Below are 23439 nucleotides of genomic sequence, written 5' to 3' on the forward strand. Positions count from 1 at the left end.
CCCTCTGCTATTTTCAATATACATGCTGCCACTCGGCAATATTATAAGAAAACATGGAATTAGTTTCCACTGCTATGCCGATGATACTCAGTTATACATTTCAGCACAAACAGATGAAATCTCTAAATTATCCAATCTGACAGAATGTATTAAAGAAGTAAAACATTGGATGACTAGTAATTTTCTTCTATTAAATTCAGATAAGACTGAAGTATTACTTATTGGGCCAAAAACCTGTACACAGAATCTCTCAGACTACAATCTGCATTTAGAAGGATGTAATGTTACTCCATCCTCGACAGTTAAAGACCTGGGTGTTATATTAGACAGCAACTTGTCCTTTGAAAATCATATTTCATATGTTACAAAAACAGCCTTCTTCCACCTCAGAAACATTGCTAAGACATGGAATATGTTATCTATTTCTGATGCAGAAAAGTTAGTTCATGCCTTCATGACATCTCGACTAGATTACTGTAATGCATTATTAGCTGGTTGTCCTGCTTCATCAATAAACAAGCTACAATTAGTACAAAATGCAGCTGCTAGAGTTCTTACCAGGTCAAGAAAATATGGTCATATAACACCAATTTTATCATCTCTACACTGGTTACCTATTAAGTTCCGTATTGATTATAAAGTATTGCTAATGACCTATAAGGCTCTAAATGGTTTAGCTCCTGTGTACTTAACCGATCTTCTATCGCCCTACAATCCTTCACGCTCTTTAAGATCACAAAACTCTGGACTTCTGGTTGTACCTAGGATATCTAAGTCCACTAAAGGAGGGAGAGCGTTTTCACATTTGGCTCCGAAACTCTGGAATAGCCTTCCTGATAATGTTTGGGGCTCAGACTCACTCACCCAGTTTAAATCTAGATTATCATGTCAGATCAACTGCACGTATCTTTGCTTAATGTTATGAACAGCAGCTACGCTAATTATTCTCTATTTGCTTTTCTGTTCTACCTCGGGACATCTGTCCCGAGGCGACTAGAGAGGACATCAGCTCCAGTTTGGATCCAGCCTCTTAAGAAGGCCTCAGATGACCAACACCTGTGAAGAGATGGCGTCAACTCCTGCGAGGACCTCAGAAGATACAACATGCAAATTCCCAAAATGTATCCTAATTATTGTTGATGTGTAATTCATTTTTCCAGGAGCTCATTGCTTCTACCTTCAAGTTAAATGCTAACAGTGTTTGTAAATTAATTGCCTAAATTATTACATTATTTGCTAACTGCATTCTTCTTAAATTGTAATTTTGACATGCATTCTCTGTAAAGCTGCTTTGAAACAATATGTATTGTGAAAAGCGCTATACAAATAAATGTGAATTGAATTGAATTGAATTGAATTGAATTAAATTAATGAATTCTCATATTGACAGTGAGATCTGTGTGTGTGTGTGTGTGTGTGTGTGTGCAGCCCACTTTATCTGTTACGAGCCCCTGCCCTTTCTCGTTTTCCCTTTTCTTTCAGGAAACCCATTTTCAATTCAAAATAAAAACATGAGGCACAAATGTCTAAAGATTTCAAAGTGTAAAATTTTAAACAAATATTAGTATGGTGTTTAATAAAATGAATTATATAATTTTACAGTACACATGTATTATTACAACAGAAATATATTTTTTCATGTTTATAATCTTAATTTGAAAGGCAGTAAATAAAGATATTTTTACAATGCAGGTAAAATAATATTTACAGGTGAGCTAATCCAACACTGGAAAAAATCTTTTGTTGACAACTCATTATATTTTGTTCCTTTCTACATTGGCTTATTTTAATTTTACTCATTTGAAAATGTGTCTGACAAAGTATTTCTGGACTGATTACATTTAGTTGAAAACTTCACTTTAGTTAGATGAACTTAAATTGAAGAGTTATGACAACTTCTTTAGTTAGCTGAACTTTAAGAACTGTAGCTGCAAAGCTGCTTTAATAAATATAAACTTATTCAGATTAAAATAAAAGAAAATTAATAAATCACAAACACATTTCAATACACAATTACATTTACTGAAAATACAAACAATAGAAAAACATCTTATGTCTGCCTCAGTTTCTAAATAAAGCAATAACAACACATATCATCAATTAAAGTTGGATTAATTTGCTGTAAAAAAAATGAACAAGATTACCCCACAACATACATTATATAAATGTTCTTTGTTCAGACCTTTCCTTTAAAAAAGATACAGAGAAGATTGTTAAGGGTGCCCTAGAACCCTTTTCAAAAGATGTAATATAAGTCTAAGGTGTCCCCTGAATGTGTCTGTGAAGTTTCAGCTGAAAATACCCCATAGATTTTTTATTATTCAATTTTTAGCTGCCTTTTTTGGGGGATAATTAGAAATGAGCCAATTCTGTGCGTGTCCCCTTTAAATGCTCACGCTCCCTGCCCCCGAGCTCGCAACTCTATAATACAATGCATAAACAAAGTTCACACAGCCAATATAACCCTCAAAATGGATCTTTACAGGGTTCCCACTCTTTTTCAGCAATCATTTTCCAGGATTTTTCCAGGACATTTCAAATTTTACCAAAACAGGAATAAAAGACTAGGATCATGCCCTAAAAGGCATAGCTAGTTTATTGCCATGACTTAACTATAAAATCAGTTTTTAATATGAGCTCTAAATCATACATTATGACTATAGAAGCTTGTTTCCGCTAACAGAATAAAAGCTAAAAAAGGCAATTGCAACTAACTTTTTATTAAAAAAATGATTAATCATACATTATGACAAATTGTTCTCGTTGCCAGTGTCAGTCATTGGAACTATTTTAATGTTTTGTTTTACTATTTGAAAATAAAAATATTAGTCAAAGACAAAGTCGATGAACAACAAAGAAATCCATAACACGTAATAAAATATGTGGCAGGTGACATCTATTTTTTGCCAGTAAGTTTTGGAAGATCATTCTGATGATTCTGGAAGATAAATTCTTCAAACAGTCGTACTGTAGTGCTGGTCCTTCAAGAGTCACTCTCAATCTGTCTGTCTATAAAACCTATAAAAAAATCTTCTTGTATTTCACTATAATTCAGTATGTGATTCTTAAGTGGGGGGCATTTTTTAGGATTCTTTACCTAACCTAAGTCTCTGAGATCCTGACACCTTGTGCTTCTGGAGACTCCAGGTGGGTTGCAGTTCTGGAAAATGGTGGCGCTGGAGACTAAAGGGTTCCTGATGGTTTCACACATAATTCTTCACCTTAATTCTTGGTGATTGGGTTAGTTCACCCAAAAATGAAAATAATGTCATTTATTACTCACCCTCATGTCGTTCCACATCTGTAAGACCTTCGTTAATCTTCGGAATACAAATTAAGATATTTTTGTTGAAATCTGATGGCTCAGTGTGGCCTGCATAGCCAGCAATGACATTTCCTCTCTCAAGATCCATTAATGTACTGAAGCTTCGGAGAGTTATAAATCTTTTGTGTCGAATCAGCGGTTCGCAGTGCCAAAGTCAAGTGATCTCAGCAGTTTGGCGGTTTGACACGCGATCTGATTCATGATTCGACGCAAAAGATTCATAACGCTCCGAGGCTTAATGAAGCAGTGTTTTGAAATCGGCCATCACTATATAAGTCGTTATTTTGTTTTTTGCCGCATCAAAAATATTGTCATCGCTTTATAATATTAATATTTAACCACTGTACTCGCATGAACTGATTTAGATGTGTTTTTAGTATCTTTATGGATCTTGAGAGAGGAAATGTCATTGCTGGCTATGAAGGCCTCACGGAGCCATCGGATTTCAACAAAAATATACCGAAGATGAACGAAGGTCTTACGGGTGTGGAACAACATGAGGTTAATGACATTATTTTCATTTTTGGGTGAATTAACCCTTTTAACATGTTACATAAATGCATATTAGATGCATGTTAGAAGCTGTTATAAGGTCCTCCCCTGAAGAGTGTCCCTCTGACGCATTACACATATATGCAACCAATAAAGAGGAAGACAATCACAACACTGAAGCCATATCCTCTCGCTTTTCAAATATTATTAACATTGATGCACATTATTACAAAAAAGATCCACAAACAGGTGAAATGAAAAAGCAAGAGGCACCATTAAAAGGAGACAAGCGTGACCTTATTGACAAACTACAGATTGATATTGGAGCACGAGTGATGCTTACAAGAAATATTGATGTAGAAAATGGACTGGTTTATGGTATTTTTGGCAATAATAGCTCAGACCCGAGATGGTGTTACAATTGTTAATTTAATTGGTCTTCACTTGGATAATGTGACTGCAGGACAGAAACATCGCAACAAAGCACCTGATGGTGACGACAACATTGTCTATATTGAGAGGTCAGAGGAGCCGCTTAAAAAAGGGACAGTTTGAAGGCTATTTCCCACGAAGCTTGCTTTTGCATGGACCATCCATAAAGTGTAAGGAATGACAATTGATTGAGCTGTTGTTTCTCTAAAGCACATATTCACTGTGGAACTGAACTTCAGGTTCAGGTCTGACATGTGAGTAATGTACGTTTGCCCAAGAACACATGGCTTTCAGGTGCCTGGGGTGAGAAAGGCCAGAATTAACTATGCACCCTCTCACCGGGTCCACATGGACCTTAGACATGCTCATGTGTGCTGAATTTGTATAAATGTACACAAAATTCAGACTATAGCCAAGCTCCTCCTCCTTAAAGGATTAGTTCACTTTCAAATAAAAATTAGCCAAAGCTTTACTCACCCTCAAGCCATCCTATGACTTTCTTCTTTCTGATGAACACAATCAGAGATTTATTAATAAATATCCTCACACATCGCATTAAATATGGATATTTTTTTACAAAAACACATCGCTTCACTTCAGAAGCCTTTATTAACCCCATGGAGCCGTGTGGAGTACACGTTTATGATGGATGGACACTTTCTTCAGCTTTATACTAGTTAATCCTGCTTACTGCCATTATAAAGCACAAATGTGTCAGGATATTTATTAATATACCTCCGATTGTGTTCATCAGAAAGAAGAAAGTCATATACACCCAGGATGGCTTGAGGGCGAGTAAAGCTTGGGGTAATTTTCATTTGAAAGTGAACTAATCCTTTAAACACCGCTTGAGTGCCCTTGAGATGTTGATATCACGGTGGTTGAGATTGGAGAAGTTAGCTGTCTGATTGATGTTTAAAGCAGAGAAAACACTCCCTCTGCTCCCAATCACTTCCTGCACACCACAGCGGGACCACAGTAGGTGAATCCTGGGGTCTTTAGCATGAACGTTACCTACGGTGAGCAAAGACACACACTGCATTATTAATACACTGCAGAATTAATACAAACCCCTGGTCACCATCAACAATGTTCAAATGGGACAGATAAGTTCATCTTCTGGATAGAAAGCCTGTCCAGGTTTCTGGGTGGCAGCTTCCTCAACATCCTCTTGAACTCACTGATGACTAAGTTCAAAATCTCAGCTGTCTTCTTGGTCACATGTCTGATTGAAGAACATTTCGTTAACTTCACGGCTGTTTGTGGGCACAACCCAAGAAATGTTAAAAATAGTCACTGTCCACATTAGCAAGAGTCCAGCCACAACAATTGTGCAGTTTTCACATGCTTATTAAGAATGGCATAATGGTTGTCAATCATGTTGGCCTGGAACTCAAGGAGAAATAAATAGTGCAAGTGTCCAACATCTCTGCAAAGTTCCTTGACCTGAATCACCACACCGTCAATGTCATGAAAAGCGCGCACAGTCAGGATCTGCAGTGGATTAATGAACGGGGACTTTGACCTCATCATTCTAGAGAAAGTCCTCCATTTTCATGTGCTGATGGAAAGCAGATAAAACACTCTCCGTGTTCTCTCTCCGTCTCAAACAAGCCTGACATACTTGCTAAAATCACATTCACAATTAAAATTTGAATTGAAGAAAACAGCACACACTTCCTCCTCTATATCCACACACCAACTGAGCTGCAACAGTTTGTGACCTACTAATAGAGCAGTTTACAAACAAAGAAAAAAAAATCACTGCAGCACATTTTTTGTTTTAATCATAATACACTTATTTCTTGTGTTCAATAAATTCATAATTTTACAATTCACTTTACATTGAAGTTGAAATTGATTTATTACTATATAATCACTGTTTTTCACCAAACAATGCTCTTTAAAAATCAGGGGGCCATTTTGAAATGACGTTAGTGGTTGATCTCACAAAATCACCTGTACAACCAGTCCATCCATTACAGCTTGACAGTGTACTTAAAAAATAAAACAAGCTGCTGGGAACAGGCAAACTACAAAAAATCTTAATCAACTTGTGTGTCATTTAGACATTTGCAACAGTTTATTTTTTAATAACACCACCACAAGGTATGCTCTACTTTATGGCATTATGGCAAATTGTCAAAAACAACCAGAAAGAACCATGTTTCTTTCCTTGTTCATCACTTGAAAATGTACTTCAAGTATATTGATTTTACTGTAAATTTTCTGATAATCCGAGACTCCAAACTTTGATTAAATGTATGAAAACATGACTCACAGCAAAAATAATCCCTATTTATCAATTAAAAGACTAAATATTTATTGATACTCAAAGTGAAAACATTCACAAGGTATTAATGTCAGCATGAAATATAAGTTTAGTCATTTATAAAATAGTCATTTCTTCCCAATTGTGACATAACTGAGTGAAACAGCTTCTGGAACAAGAACAAATGTAGGACGGGGCTTGATTTTGTCCATGGGGAATTGTTTGGATGGTTGTGGTTTGCTATTGGTGGATCTCATGTGAGTGACAGGTTGCCCCGCCCTCACGCCAGTAAACACATCATCAGAGAGGAGATGTCGCTGCAAGAGGGAGGGGAAGTTATTTTGATTCAAGATTTCAAGCACACATCAATTTAACAAAATGATGTAAATGGATAAATCATTTATAATAAATACTGTGATATTCAGAAATAAAGATAAAAAGATTTGGCAAATTTGGTTTCATTGTGACTTTAAGGAACAATAATTCTGTCTTGCTTCTCTCTAACTTATAGTTTCCGAGACTGATTAAACACAATGTGTGTGGGAACACCCATGAAAACTAAAATCTTAGCAGGAATGAGGAAGCTGCTTTACAGACACGCCTGTTTTACACACGTCACTCAAACACAGAACCAGGAAACAGGAATCACATGAGTTCAGAGAAAGAGAAACTGAAGTGTAGTTGAGCTGTTGTGTGTTTGTGTCTCTGTGTTCATGCAGTAAAATGGCAGAAGCCAAAATTTCTCAGGATGAGTTCATGTGTCCAGTGTGTCTGGATCTCCTGAAGGATCCAGTGACCATCCACTGTGGACACAGTTACTGTAAGATCTGTATTACAGGCTGCTGGGATCAGGAGGATCAGATGAGAGTCTACAGCTGTCCTCAGTGCAGACAGACCTTCAGTCCAAGACCTGCTTTAGCTAAAAACACCATTCTGGCTGAAATGGTGGAGAAACTGAAGAAGATTAAACTTCCTGCTGACTGTTACGCTGGAGCTGGAGATGTGCAGTGTGACGTCTGTACTGGAAGAAAACACAAAGCCGTCAAGTCCTGTCTGGTGTGTCTGGAGTCTTACTGTCAAACTCATTTTGACCGTCATGAGGAATTTCACTCACGTAAGCCACATAAAGTGACTGAAGCCACTGGACGACTGCAGGAGATGATCTGCCCGAAACACGACAAGCTCCTTGAGGTTTTCTGCCGCACTGATCAGAAGTGTATATGTCTGCTGTGTACGATGGATGAACATAAAAATCACGACACTGTATCAGCTGCAGCACAGAGGACAGAGAAACAGGTATGAACTTTAAGAGTCCCATTATGATCATTTACAGGCTCATGATTATGTTTATGGGGTCTACTAGAATACATTTAAATCGTTTAATGTCTGTTTACACTCTCTGTCTGAACACTGTTTTAGTTTCAGTTTCTTTAAACCCACCTTCTGAAAATCACTAAGTCTGCTTAAAATCACAGTCTGCTCTGATTGGTCAGCTGGTCCCAGTCTGTTGAGATTGATCTACTGCTTAGCTTTTGGGTCAAAAATGTTGTAACACGCTTTACCATAAAAATGGTACAGCGGCCATGTGGTACATGTGGGAGCTTTCAGAAAACTCCCAGCTTACAAGCTGTAATTACGAGCTCTACGAAGACATGAACGCTTTTTACAAGCTATAATCTCATAACAACAGGAATTACGAGGCCACGTGAACGCACCTTTATGTACGCTCTTAATGATGATTGACAGGACTGAATGATTAGTCTTCTTAATATGACCCCTTTAAACCAGAAGTTCATATTCATGATTTACTCATGTTATTCCAAACTGGAGTGACTTTCGTTTCTGAGGAACACAAAATAAGATATTTTAACCCTTTCAAGCATAAGTTTAAAATATTCTAGCTGAGTTTTTTTTTAAGGCGTCCGATATTTTAAAACATTTCCCCTTATTGCTTTTATGGCGACATGTCATGCTTGTCACGTGACACACCACAGTCACAATAACTGTATGACAGATGTATCGCTTTTATTTTGTTGTTTCCTTTTTTATTTAAAATTTTCACAAACTTGCTTACCATGTCATCAATTATCTGATATTTCGCTTCTCAAATACATATGAGTGTGTTTTGTCATTTAAAAACCTTTATTAATGATCTTGATCTAACGCGAGATGGGTGTCACCATCTTTAGTTTGCGGCGCAGTTCAGAGTTTGTGTATTTAAATGTCTGAAATCTAAAATGAGCATTATGTGGTTGAAAACACTGCACAGTTGTGATAAATGACAAGCACTGAGCGCATCGTCTCACAGCCAAAACGCGAAAGCACAGTTTGAATCCGGCAGTCATGTGACGTCACTGAACGTTCTAAATCCCATATGTGGGACCGTACCACTCAAAAGGTTAAGCAATATCTCATTTCTCCATTTATTGAAAGTCATTAGGGTCCAAAAGTTTCCATCTTCAAAGAGCACATTAAATGAAATCCATACAACTCTAAGGGGGGTAATCTAATGCTGTGTCCCAATTCACCTACTTACACTGTGCCCTAAAAGTATGTACTGTTTTTGAAGAAACAAAACCGTACAGACTTCTGAATGTGAAGCAGAAGAGTAGGCAAACTTTGGGACACACTATGTCATACAGTGTCCTCCACAATTATTGGCACCAAGGGTAGGGCAGTATGTACACCTGTAACGGACATCTCTATCACTTAATTACACACATCCTGTCACAGTTTAAACTGTCCTGTCAATCATCTTGTCACAGTTAACATCCTCTACATTTAATTTAATTTAATTTCCTACCGTTTCATGGAGAAATGTAGTAACAGGTTGATCTGCCAGCAGTGTGTCTTTCACGAGTTGACTCTCCTCATGTGTTTGCATAATGATGCATTTAAAAGTTAATGACAAATATATCATTACAAAATTTCACAATGCTGTTGCAGATAAAAAAATAACATGGATAACATTGAATAAAGATCTTTTCATCAGGTTATATACTGATTATTATTCACTTAAACGTATTTATCTAAACCTTTCTACTTAACCATCGGACTCGTCCATCCACCATGTGTTATTTGATGATTTCTGTGATGTTTCTCCTGTCATTGGTTTGTCCTTTAGCACCAGCTGAAGGAGACGCAGAGGTGTTTCCAGCAGAGGATCCAGCAGAGAGAGAAAGATCTTCAGCAGCTCAGAGAGGCTGTGGAGTCTCATAAGGTGAGTCTGGAGAAGAAGAGAAGTTTGACAAGTCTCAGTCAGACTCACTGAAGCCACTGTGTGATTGTGATGTGTGTCCTAACAGCGCTCTGCACAGACAGCAGTGGAGGACAGTGAGAGGATCTTCACTGAGCTCATCCGCTCCATTGAGAGAAGCCGCTCTGAGGCCACACAGCGGATCAGAGATCAGGAAAAGACTGCAGTGAGTCGAGCTGAAGGACGACTGGAGCGACTGGAGCAGGTGATCGATGATCTGAGGAGGAGAGACGCTGAGCTGGAGCAGCTTTCACACACACAAGATCACATCCATTTCCTGCAGGTAACAGAGATCTAGAAGAACAGGATCATAGTGGACTTGAGCAAGAGACTCACAGAGAAACATTTCATGAGAGCAGAATGAGCCGTTGACTGAAGTGTTGATCTGTGTGTTCGGTTATTATATAATCATCAGTCAAACTCTCATCTGATCTTCTTCTTTTGAGAGAGACGCACTTACAAATGCAGTTCAGCTCTGGAAATCTCTTAGAAAACATTTTCCTGACAAGATATATTGAGATTCCAGATGACAACAATTCAAAACTTCACTAATATTTTAAATATTTAGTCCTCAAACAGGAAGTGAGGCTGTATATTAGTGATGCTTTAGTGTATTTAAAGGTGCCCAAGAATGCTTTTCCACAAGATGTAATATAAGTCTAAGGTGTCCCCTGAATGTGTCTGTGAAGTTTCAGCTCAAAATACCCCATAGATTTTTTTTAATTAATTTTTTTAACTGCCTATTTTGGGGCATCATTAACTGACATAACATTAACACTCGGCGCCGCCCCCTTAAATCGTGTGCTCCCTGCCACACAAGCTCTCGACTATATTACAGCACATTTACAAAGTTCACACAGCTAATATAACCCTCAAATGGATCTTTACAAGATGTTCGTCATGCATGCTGTATGCATGCTTCGAATTATGTGAGTAAAGTATTTATTTGGATGTTAAAGTTTTATTCTGAGTGAATTTGAGGCTGTCCTCCATGGCTAACGGCTAATGCTACACTGTTGGAGAGATTTATAAAGAATGAAGTTGTGTTTATGCATTATACAGACTGCAAGGGTTTAAAAAATGAAAATAGCGACGGCTCTTGTCTCCGTGAATACAGTAAGAAACGATGGTAACTTTAACCTCATTTAACAGTACATTAGCAACATGCTAACGAAACATTTAGAAAGACAATTTACAAATATCACTAAAATATCATGATATCATGGATCATGTCAGTTATTATTGCTCCATCTGCCATTTTTCGCTATTGTTCTTGCTTGCTTACCCGCATAAACTTACCTAGTCTGATGATTCGGCTGTGTGCAGCTCCAGACATTACTGGCTTGTGTAATCCCTTAAACATGGGCTGGCATTATGCAAATATTGGGGGCGTACATATTAATGATCTCGACTGTTACGTAACAGTCGGTGTTATGTTGAGATTCGCCTGTTCTTCAGAGGTCGTTTAAACAAATGAGGTTTATATAAAAAGGAGGAAACAATGGGGTTTGAGATTCACTGTATGTCATTTTCATGTACTGAACTCTAGTTATTTGACTATGCCAAGATAAATTCAATTTTTCATTCGAGGGCACCTTTAAACCACAAAACCTGACCTTGACATCGTGTCCTAAGAGTCCTTGTGAATTTCAGAGCCACTAACTGCTCAAACATTATAAATAATGGTCAATCTACTCATTGCTTTTCAACTGCTTTTCCTGATCAAATCTACTCAGCCCTGTCATGTGACTCCATTGATGCTTTTGATCTGTTACATTTATGTTATTGTCAGATGTTTGATCATCAAGTGTTTTCCTAGAAATTTCACATATAGTTTAAGTGTCAAACACTTACAGCTCTAACATGATATAATGAACATGAGAAGAATGAAGCTGATGCTGTGAAAGTGCTGGATTGAGGAGAGTTACTAAAGATCAACAAGAGCTGCTCAAATCTGACAGTAGTGCAGGTTATTGGCTGAAGTGTGGAGGTGATGAGCTTTGATTTCTGTTTTCTGTAGAGTTTCCAGTCTCTCTCAGCTCCTCCTGAATCTACAGACGTAAATGACGATCCCTTCAGTTCTCTCTCCTCTTTTGCTGTTGTGAGAGAATCTGTCCGTCAGCTGAGAGACAAACTGGAGGATTTCTGCAAAGAGGAGCTGAAGAAGATCTCTGACAGAGGTAAAGTCCTGGAGATTCATCTGCTCTCAGAAATGATCCTCCATCATCTCATATCATGTAGAAGATCATATTAGAAATGTCTTAGGAACGGATGCAGGGATCATTTTCTCTTGACATGATAATCACACTCTTCATGTCTGTTGATTTCCACAGTCACTTTCACCAACATTGTTCCCAGAACCAGGAACAACTTCCTACAATGTAAGTCACTAAGAAAACAAGCAGAAAAACTCACTGAGTGTGTTCGTTTATTATACATTATTTATGAAAAAATATAATTATAACCAAAGTTAAAATGCATTATAATATTTGCAGATTCTGAAATTGGATGTTTGTCATGTGTTTTAATGCATTATACTTTCTAAAAGTCACCAATAAAATCCAGCTAATGGAGTAATCCACATATAAAGAACAGACCCAGAATAGACGGTGTTTCATTTCCACTGTTTACTTCAGTGTTTCTGTCAGCTTTCTGTAGCGCAGATGCTGAACTTCCAGTGAAAACTACTTCTGCGTTTAGCATTCAGACACAATATATAAATGTTTTTCAACTTGTTTTCCATGGGAAAAAAATATTATGAATGCTTCCTGTTTGCTGATTGGCTGCAGTTTGTGATGATCTACGTAATTAAAGTTTCAGTGCCAAATTTCTAAAGCATTTATTTAACATTCATAAATATAATTTGATTCACTTGGCTTTTTTTATCCTTGGGAAACTAATGATAATATTTAAACTATCCAGTCAAATCTGTTATGTGGCATTCAGTGATTCATATATAATATAAGATTCATGATATATAGGTGAATAATAATAGTAATCACACAAAATGAAATATTATAAAGAAACAAATATATATAGATATAAATATATCATGACAGATCATTTGGGGTTGCTAAGTTTTTTTTTAATGTTTTTGAAATAAGTCACTTCTGCTATTTGATCCAAAATACAGTGAAAACAGTAATATTGTGAAATATCGCTATGATTTTAAAGAACCATATTCTTGGGTTGGGTAAAGGACCTAGATGATGGATAATGATAATGATTTGTACAATATATCAGACAGATTGATAATTCCTGATTCTGATGTGTTTTTTCTCCATCAGATTCTCATCAGCTCAATCTGGATCTGAACACAGTGAATGAAGGCCTCCGTCTGTCTGAGTGGAACAGAGTGATTACTAACACTGACACCGTCCAGCCGTATCCTGATCATCCAGACAGATTTGATCAGTGGTGTCAGGTGTTGTGTAGAGAGAGTGTGTGTGGACGCTGTTACTGGGAGATTGAGTGGAGTGGAGATAATGGTGTATATGTATCAGTGTCATATAAGAGCATCAGCAGGAAGGGACGGGGTAAAGAGTGTTTCTTTGGATGTAATGATCAGTCCTGGAGTTTGATCTGCTCTTCCTCCAGTTACTCATTCAGACACAATAACATATGGACTAAACTCCCAGTAAAGTCCATCAGCAGGAGAATAGGAGTGTATGTGGATCACAGGAGAATAGGAGTGTATGTGGATCACAGTGCAGGAACTCTGTCCTTCTACAGCGTCTCTGGAGACACAATGAGCCTCATCCACACAGTCCAGACCACATTCACTCAACCGCTCTATCCTGGATTTAGGGTTTGTTATAAATCATCAGTGAAACTGTGTTGATGAATCAGAATAGACTGTAGAGAGATTCTACCCATAATGCTTTGAGCTCATGATGAATCAGTAACAGTGAGATGTTATAGAGTCTCTTATTTTCTCTTCATCACATTAATACTACAGCTGAACTTCTGTCAGTGAAATAACATGAAGAATAAATGTGTGTAATGAATCCTCATATAGACAGTGAGATCAGTGTGTGTGTGTGTGTGTGTGTGTGTGTGTGTGTGTGCGTGTGTGTGGCCCATTTTAGCTGTTACAAGCCTCTGCTCTTTCTCGTTTTCCCTTTTCTTTCAGGAAACCCATTTTCAATGCAAAATAAAAACATGAGGCACAAATGTCTAAAGATTTCAAAGTGTAAAATTTTAAACAAATATTAGTATGGTGTTAAATAAAATGAATTATATAATTTTACAGTACAAATGTATTATTACAACAGAAATATATTTGTTTTCATGTTTATAATCTTAACTTTAAATGCAGTAAAGAGATAATTTTACAATGCAGGTAAAATAATATTTACAGGTGAGCTAATCCAACACTGGAAAAAATCTTTTGTTGACAACTCATTATATTTTGTTCATTTTTGCATTGGCTTATTTTAGTTTTACTCATTTGAAAATGTGATTCTGACAAAGTATTTCTGGACTGATTATATTTAGTTAAACTTCACTTTAGTTAGATGAACTTTAAGAACTGCTTTAATAAATATGAACTTATTTAGAGTAAAATAAAGGAAAAATAATAAATCACAAACAGATTTCAATACACAATTACATTTATTGAAATTACAAACAATAGAAAGACATCTTATGCATGCCTCAGTTTCTAAATAAAACAATAACAACATATATCATCAATTAAAGTTGGATTAAATGGCTGTAAAAAATTAAATTTAACAAGATTAACCAACAACATACATTATAGAAATGTTCTTTGTTCAGACCTTTCCTTTAAAAATAATCATCTCTGAATTGGCTTTGACATTTTAACTCGATGTGTGAGCGCTCAAGCTCAACGAAAATAAACACCACAAAAAAAGAGGTTATATACTCCAGTGTTTCCTAACTGCTCTTTTAGTCCTTGAATCTTTGCAGTCAAGCTCTCCCCACCAGCCTCAGCTCAAAGATGTATCAAAGCTCTTTGGGATAATCAATGTACAAACCATAAAGGAGTCCAAACTGTGTGACCAAAGCATTTGGAATATCTTGGAGATCCACAATCTCATCCAGTATCACAGCCACGTCCATGACATCATGTGGGAAGACACTATTGCACCTGGTGTCCTCACTCACGGTCAAGATGCCCACATTAACCCCATCTTTGTCATCATCAATGGGCTGAAGAAACTCAGGGGTGGACTATAGCTTTCATTACTGCATTAAATGTACAGTACCAAAACATTTCAAGAATTCACTGGCATTTTCACTGCACTTATTTTCAGGAGTAAATACTGAATTGTATCGTTCATGCAACAGTTTATATTATTATGAATGTAGTACTTCCTTTATCAATAAGTGAGAGTGAGAGAGACAAAACTCTCAACTCCCAACTATCACTCCGAATTCAGAAAATGCAGCTGTTCTGTGCAAACTCATTATAATTAAATACATATATATATATATAAAAATAAAAGTAATAAAGTAATTTAAATAAAACATATATATATATATATATATATATATATATATATATATATATATATTATACACACACACACAAAATAAAACATACAATTAATTTAATATTTTTGTGACCCAGATTATGCAGGTGGAATTACTAATCCCCTAAAGGGACGTGAAGGAAAAAAAGTAAAGATGGGAAGAAAAATTATTTGGCAATGCTTTTGCATACTCTGGCAAATGTTTTGCATTCCCCGAGAAATTTAGCTTTCACTCACAAAGAATACAAAAGTTTTGTGAGGGAATGCAAAGGTTTTGTGAGCAAACGCCACCATGTTCCCTTAGAAAATACATGACATAATACAATATTTTGTTTTTCTGTCACATATTTTGCTATGAAAAAAGAAAATGCTGGAATTTTCAACAGAATACTTGAATAGTTATATTCTAGAATGATTAATTCTTTCCAAATATATTTATTTCTGAATTTCTTCATTTATAAAATGTTAAACCATCAAGCTCTTATTTTGGCAATAACTGTAGGGAATTAAAAGCTTCTCCATTGTTGGCAATCACTCTCATGTCATTCCAGACTTGTAAGACTTTTGCTCATCTTCAGAACACAAATGCAGATATTTTTAATGAAATCTGAGATCTTTCTGTCCATCCTTTGACAGCTACACAACTACCAATTTCAAGCTCCAGAAAGGAAGTAAAGACATCCTAAAAGTAACCCATGTGACTCCAGTGGTTTAACCTTGATTTGATGATGCGAGAGGGGAACTTGAACTGGGTGGAAACTAGAGCTCTATCTTTAGCCTTTATATGTGAAACAGTGTTAAAAAAACATTTAATTCAAAGAGTTTATATATGTGAATTCCATAAGACAGTGATTCTCAAAGTGTGGTACGTGTACCACTAGTGGTACGCAGAGGAATCGCTGAATTAAATATGAATTGGCGGTGATGGGAAGGGGTGGAGATGGATAAATTATGACAAGTTCAACAAAACTGCTATCGTGGCTTCAATCTGGTAAGAGAAGAGTGGATCAGGAGGAGAAAGTGTCAAGAACAAGAACTGAAGAGGACAAAAGTGAACCGAGCACAGGTGCTAACAGTGGCTTTGATAGCGCCGGTGATGTCCCCGGAGCATCTGCAGCAAATGGTACAAAACAGTGAGAAATTATGCCATACTTTATTTTGCTGTAGCCTGCAGATGATGTTAATACACTTAAAGGTCCCGTTCTGCGTGATCCCATGTTTCAAACTTTAGTTAGTGTGTAATGTTGTTGTTAGAGTATAAATAAAATCTGTAAAATTTTAAAGCTCAAAGTTCAATGCCAAGCGAGATATTTTATTTAACAGAAGTCGCCTACATCGAACGGCCAGTTTGGACTACATCCCTCTACTTCCTTCTTTAATGACGACACTAAAACAGTTTTTTGACTAACCTCCGCCCACAGGAATACACAAGAGTTGCGTTTGTAGAGTGTGTTTGTCGCCATGTCGTCGAAACGCTGTTATTTTCATCCCGCAGTCCAATCACCGGGTCTGATTCCGGCTCAAATTGATAGGGTAAAATTAAAGACATGTTTACAATAACACTGAGCGCGTGCATCTCCACGTTATGGTAAGAGGCGTGACCTTTCCGGGCAAGGAGCGCTAAGCTGCTGTCGAATCGCAACACAGGAACCGCTGGCACAATCAGAACTCGTTACGTATTTCTGAAGGAGGGACTTCATAGAACAAGGAAGTCATCAGCCCGTTTTTATGACAGTGGAAACAGCGGTATACAGATAAGTAAATTATGTGAAAAATACTGTGTTTTTTTACACACGAAACATGAACACATGTTATATTGCACACTATAAACACAATCAAAGCTTCAAAAAACCACGAAAAACGGGACCTTTAAAAGTCCAGTTATGGACAAAAAAGAACAAAGAAATTTTAATTTTTTCAACTTCGAATCTCTTGTCGTCAGTTTCTGGCCTCCTAGTGATGTGAAATATGAGCGGGAGTTTACATAGGGTGATTATTTTGACTTTATTTTGTATCTGAGCTGCGCGTCTCAGACACAACGTCCGTCAAAAATAGGCGAGGCGCCTATCTTTAGCGAAGCGGTGCGGTGAACCGCTTCTGAAACGCACCGCGGCTGGAATTGCTGGAATTCAAATAGAGAAGAAGAAGCTAGCTAAAGATAAGCATTTCTGGTTAAAACGTATATAATTTTCAATTTTTTTTAGAAAATGAGCGATGGTTTCACTATATAAGACCCTTGTCTCTCATCTGGGATTGTTTTGAACAATTTGAAGCTGCAGTGAAACTAATTATGACCTTCAACCGTTTGGTGCCCATTGAAGTCCACTATAAGGAGAATAATCCTGGAATGTTTTCATCAAGTTTCATCAGTTTTCGACTGAAGAAAGAAAGACATGGACATCTTGGATGACATGGGGGTGAGTAAATTATCAGGAAATTTTTATTTAAAAGTGGACTAATCCTTTAAGTGTGTGTGTGTGTTTCTGTTTCAGAAAGCAGTCACTGTAGAAGTTTGGGCCACAGCAAGGCTTTGGTTGACTTTAGTACAGTTATGTTACAGCTGTTATTGTTACTTGCAATTACACATTCAGCCTGTGTTGTTTTTTTAAGGAGTACAGTAAATTGTTTACTTAACATTTAAGTACAACACATTTTAATTTGATCTTTATTTAAGTTCATTTTTATTTAAACATTTAAAGTACAGTACGTTGTGTTGTACGTCTCATTAACCAGTCTGTATCGTTGTTACTTTCAACTTTTATTAACACACTCAACTATGTGATCCATCTCTCGTCCAACCCCCTGTTCTCGCGATATCACTACACTACAGTACAGTTTTTAACTTTTAGGTTCAATACATTTTAATTTAATTATTTTTTATATTTATTTACTTGTATGTAAGTGCAGTGTTGATGTTCAAACTGTGCATTTACAGTGTTTAACAAAAATAAATATACTTATTTGGAATAAACTGCCTCGTTTTGAACTTTAGCTGAATAGTTAGCCCTACTACACTACTGTATTTAAATGTTGGTCATTATGGTGGTACTTGGAGAGAGAAATATTTTCTGATGTGGTACTTGGTGTAAAAAGTTTGAGAACCACTGCCATAAGATATTTGGTTGTACTCATTGGTGTTCAAAGGCTCCCGTCCTGTGGATAATAATGGTTCTGCAGATATAGTATTTTGTCCCCATTCTCTTGTTGTACCGCAGCAGATTCAAGTGTCGCTGCTGTGGGTATGTACGATTTTTCATGCTCTAACTTTTTAAAGAATGGATTGTGAAAACAGACGGGTCATTTCACAATTAATTGCAACATCATCACAGAGATGCGCACAACTAGGGGGCAGAAAGCGGCACTCTTTACGGCACATTTAGCAGAAACAGAGATTACACTGAGATGTTGTGCTGTAAAATGCACTAACCACCAAAAAGATGGATTTAAAATGTTCAATATTCCGAGGGGATCATATAATTATATGCATTAAGGATTTGTAATTTTGTATGTCCACAGTTGTTCCTTTTTATATACACTGGTCTTCACTATGAGATAAGTGTATATATAGTGTATATTTTTTGCTACAAGGCAAAACAAAAGTGTACTATACCTGGTCTCCCCTATGGTATTACCAACATATTGCTTAGCTGGAGAAAATAATGATAAATGTCATTAAGCTTCAATATATACAGTTGCACATACAGCAGTGCCATTTCAGACAGCATGCAAACAAGCTATTCTGAAAGGTGGATAATGAGGTGTTTATATTGAATATGTGTTTTCTATTGTCTTTTCACTATCAGATGAGTGCAGAAAAAGATGGAAGTCTTGTATAGACACCTACAGAAATGAGAGGAGGAAGGAGGCAGATAGGAAGAGGAGTGGAGCAGGGGTGAGCAGTGTCCGGCCATGGTGCTACAGTGGGGTGATGGGCTTCCTCAACTCCTTCCTAGAAGATATAATAACTGCCAGTAATGTGGTAGGGGAAGCCCTGACCCCAGAAGAAAGAGAAGGTACCATTGCTGGACACAGTGAGGCAGCACAGACAACAACACACACACAGCCAGCAGTGTGAGGTGAACCAGCCGATTGAGAGGCCGAGTACAAGCTCGAGCCAGTCCAGCCTTCAGGAACAGGCCGGATTCACACAGGAGAAAGAGAGCACACAGCAGCACAGAGTTTGAGGAGAGGCTGCTAACAGCTTTGGAGGCTGTGAGTACGAGAGCTAGCGCTCCTCAGGAGGACAGTGACATTTTTTTAAAAGTCTCCTGGAGGACTTCAGGATGCTGTCATTGAGGACCAGACAGGACTTAAAGTTTCGATTATTTTAATGAACAGCATATACAATCAAAAGAATTCAACAAAATGAGTCAAAACTCACCAAAATGTATTCCGGACCGGTGCGTTCACAAACAGGAAGTGCTGGTCTCCAGCCAGGAAGTGTTGGTGGTGATGGGGTGCAAGTACCTGAAGAGCGACTGGTGCAAGACCCAGCCACTGCGGCAGACGGTCAGTCAGGAGGACTGCAGGAGCCGAACGGTCATCAACTGCTTCTGCTACGGCCAGTGCAACTTCTTCTTCATCCCTCGACACGTCAAGAAGGAGCAGGAGTCGTTCCAGTCATGTGCCTTCTGCCGGCCGAACCGCTTCACCAGCCTCACCGTGGAGCTCGACTGCTACCGCAAGATCCAGAGCGTCAAGCAGTGCCACTGCATGTCCGTCAGCGTGTCCAAGTCTGGAAACAGTGAGAGGACGATGCGTAGACACCTGCTGCTAATCTGAGCTGAAAGACTGAAAACACCACAGTGTCTTCAGACGGAGAGAGGAAGACTGATGGTGTTTGAGAGACCTTCAGTGCTGGTTAACAGAAAACATGCAGAAAACTCTCTTAGAAGAAACCTATAAAAAACCTTAAAGGATCCTGTCAGGCCTTCATATATAGAGCCTCTGAAGAATAAAGATTCCAGAAGGGGTTTCTATGGAAGCTTAGCCTGACTTCGTCATACTCATATTCTAGGCAGAATGTGAGTCTGATACTGCTCCATTGCACTTGAATTATGGGGTGTGTCTTAACCGAACCAGTAAAAAAAAAAACCTCTGCACTCAATTGGATAGACCTACAACCAATCAGAGCAACGCAGTAAGTGACGTATGTTGAACTTGTACTTAAACTTTTGCCGAATCCCGTTGGAAGGACGGCAAACACATCTTTCCCATCGACAAATGCCTTGATTGCGGTTCTTTGTTCGTCTTTTAAAATGAATGTGCTGTCGATTTCTTTTATTACAGACGTGATAGCAGAACCTAAACATCTTACTTCTCCAGCTGCAGTCATCGTTGGTGAAAACCAATTCAACCCAAGCGCTCTTTGATGACGTGGGTGGTTACGTAACCGCAGATAGCCTGTCCATCATCGATTAAAGCCCGCCCTGGCAATTTGATTGGCTCGGCCTTCTGGGAGCCGAGCATAATTACTCCACAATGGATCGAGTCCAGACCGAACTTCCCGTCCAAAAAATGATGTGGGCGGGGTTCGGGCTGGCACCCAGGCTAATGGAAGCTTGTTTCTGCCAAAAAAGGGGCGAAAAAATCTCTTAAGGGGAAGCATAATTACTCTTAATGAAATGTTTATTTTTAATCCTTACTTATTAACTATGAAATATTATATTATATCTTACAATATTATGAATCATTGCAGTTATCTATTTAAAAAATATTTTCATTGTTATAGCAAATACATGGTTGTGCAAATGAACTAACATCATTCAATCACACTTTTAACTAACTTTTAACTACCCTAATTAAAACGAATAACATAATTTTCTTATTTTTTGCATTATCGTTATTATTCTGAAATTCTGACTGCATGTGCTGAAAAAAAAAAGAAATATTTCATAAAAACGTTAAAATTGCCACAGAATTATGGTAACACCAGTGACAAAAAAATTTGTGTCATTTGTGTGCATTCATAAAGTCAAAGTGTAATATAATAATGTGGTCTAAGTTTAAATGTTAGAAAAAGAAATACTTTAAGACATTTTGTCATACCAAAAGTGGACGTTTCTGTAGAATGACCCAAGAGTATAAAGTGTAGGCTATGTTAAATATTTTATGTTTTAAACTGGTAGGGGAGAGTGGGGTAAAGTGAGACACTTTTTACATTTGCTCAGTAAAATTTACACATTTCCCATTAATTCAGGATGTTTCCTAGCCATAGAAATTATCAGAATGTATTCAGGACGAAGGTCAGTGAAAATATGATTGTTTTTAAAAAAGTCATCTTGTGTCTCACTTTACCTCAGCTTAGGGGTAAACTGAGACAGACCAGAGAAATCAAGGGGGTAAACTGATCCACTTACTTTTTCCACTCTGAAACTACCATAACAACACATGTTGTAACAGCTCGAATCCTGACAGCTAGCTTGACAACCACACATTCCAGAACTAATGTCGGACTATTAACAGAATCATGGGGACTGGTCAATTAAGCACATTTTTTTTCTAAACACTTGAAAGTAACTCTGAACAAAATCAAATACAACATAATATAATTAAAAATATTTTAATTAACATTCAAATGACAGATAGAACCAGTTAGATTAGAACACAGTCTGGGGGTCAGAACACAGGACCCTTAGGGTACGTTCACACTTGTCATGTTTGGTTCAGTTAAAACGAACCCTGGTGCGATTGCTCAGTTAGTGGGGTTTATTTGAACAAATGTGAACGCTGCCCTAAAAAGAGACCCTAAAAAGGACAGAATCCTCACGCATGTCGGACTTTCTTGTCATAGTTGCGAGTTTGCCCATCACAGGCATCAGACGCACATCTCGTTTGTGTGTGTGACGGATGGATTTCTGCCGCTGTTTTGACTACTTTACACGTTATAAGCTCACGAGTTCCCAGCTGGCCAAAATACCATCACATGCAGGCTATGCGCTGCTATGCACACACAACGAGCGCATTTACCTCAGCACACAGCATTGTTTGGGATTTTTGTTAAGTTCCGTCTCAAAATAGGCAATACGTCATAAAATCTGACCAATCACATTGTGAATGTATCCCTGTGCCTCAAGGTTCAGTATCTTTTGGTTCGGTGATAAAATTGCCAATCTGAACGCTAATTGGACCAGGACTAAATGTTTTTTCTTCTTCTTTGGTCCAGACCAAATTAACCAAACGAACCGAACTACAAGTGTGAACGGACCCTTAGAGCCAGCTAGTGTCTGGAGGTCAGAGCAAAGCACAATCAGAACCAGCTAGAACAGCCTGGGACTCAGAACACAGGACTAGACCCACCTGCATTAGAACATCAGCCTACTGTCATACTCTACAACTAGACCTACTCTATATTCCAGCCCTGAAGGTTACAGGGAAAGATGAGGAGTTGCTCTCTCCATCTCTCCAGGCCTTTTAGGTTGAGGCAGCTTCTTTACCACAACATGTGCCACATCATTCTCCTCGAGGATTTTTTTGCCCCAGGTTGTCTTTCCTGGTGTTTTCCTTGGCATGATGGCTTTTCTACAATGTTTATGACATTAAAAATGAAACATATGCAATGTAATATTACATTAAAATATTTTTAAGACTAAATTTAACTTGTGCCTCATGTCTCACTTTACCCCAAAGCATTTGTCTCACTTTACCCCACCACTACATTTTAGAAAAAAAACGATCTCTCTTAGCAATTCAGGCTAATCTTCAGCTAGCATCATCACATGGTTTTATATGTTGATAGTTCATCAACATGTATAAGTTTTTCTACCTGAATCATTTTGCTTTGGCACAACAGTTGATTAAGTTGACCGCAAGAAAATTTACTTTTACATGCAAAAAAAAAAATATTTTGAAAAAAACATGTGAAAAAAGGCCTCTCCTTCACATGGGGAAATGTGAGGGGCTTGAAAACATACCCTTAGCACAACTATTTGATGTGTGTGTTTACTGGAAGACGTATTATTTAGGTTGTTTGAGGCCTAGGACTCCTTCAGATGTCAAATAGCGTTTAGAAGATGTCATGGGGAAATGTGAGGGGCTTGAAAACATAATTGTCACATAACCACAAATGTGTTCCGTTGCCGAGATACAGGGGGTGTCTCACATTACCCGATGTCTCACATTACCCCATCTCATATGATAAATTTATTTCCCTCTTACATAAGTT

General features: G+C 37.7%; 2 protein-coding genes across 2 annotated transcripts; both read left to right on the forward strand.

Annotated features, from left to right (window-relative positions):
* The first annotated feature begins 6827 nt into the window (after positions 1 to 6827).
* Positions 6828 to 13689, forward strand: LOC125245251 (tripartite motif-containing protein 16-like). The gene is made up of 6 exons (XM_048155791.1): positions 6828 to 7817; positions 9646 to 9741; positions 9827 to 10060; positions 11798 to 11957; positions 12111 to 12158; positions 13065 to 13689. The coding sequence occupies exons 1-6, from the start codon at positions 7245 to 7247 to the stop codon at positions 13616 to 13618; spliced, it is 1665 nt and encodes a 554-aa protein (XP_048011748.1). The 5' UTR covers positions 6828 to 7244; the 3' UTR covers positions 13619 to 13689.
* Positions 13690 to 19525: 5836 nt separating this feature from the next.
* LOC125244472 (gremlin-2-like) lies at positions 19526 to 20057 on the forward strand. Its single transcript, XM_048154550.1, has one exon. The coding sequence runs from the start codon at positions 19641 to 19643 to the stop codon at positions 20055 to 20057; it is 417 nt and encodes a 138-aa protein (XP_048010507.1). The 5' UTR covers positions 19526 to 19640.
* Positions 20058 to 23439: the final 3382 nt, after the last annotated feature.

The sequence above is a fragment of the Megalobrama amblycephala genome, linkage group LG14 (genome assembly GCF_018812025.1).
Source record: "Megalobrama amblycephala isolate DHTTF-2021 linkage group LG14, ASM1881202v1, whole genome shotgun sequence".
Taxonomy (NCBI): Eukaryota; Metazoa; Chordata; class Actinopteri; order Cypriniformes; family Xenocyprididae; genus Megalobrama; species Megalobrama amblycephala.

What these genes read in the sequence shown, in the direction of transcription:
- LOC125245251 (XM_048155791.1), top strand. Translation starts at nt 7,245, where the DNA reads ATGGCAGAAGCCAAAATTTCTCAGGATGAGTTCATGTGTCCAGTGTGT. An exon ending in ATCACATCCATTTCCTGCAG is followed by an intron (nt 10,061 to 11,797) that starts GTAACAGAGATC and finishes TGTTTTCTGTAG; the next exon opens with AGTTTCCAGTCTCTCTCAGC. An exon ending in CAGGAACAACTTCCTACAAT is followed by an intron (nt 12,159 to 13,064) that starts GTAAGTCACTAA and finishes TTTCTCCATCAG; the next exon opens with ATTCTCATCAGCTCAATCTG.
- LOC125244472 (XM_048154550.1), top strand. Translation starts at nt 19,641, where the DNA reads ATGAGTCAAAACTCACCAAAATGTATTCCGGACCGGTGCGTTCACAAA.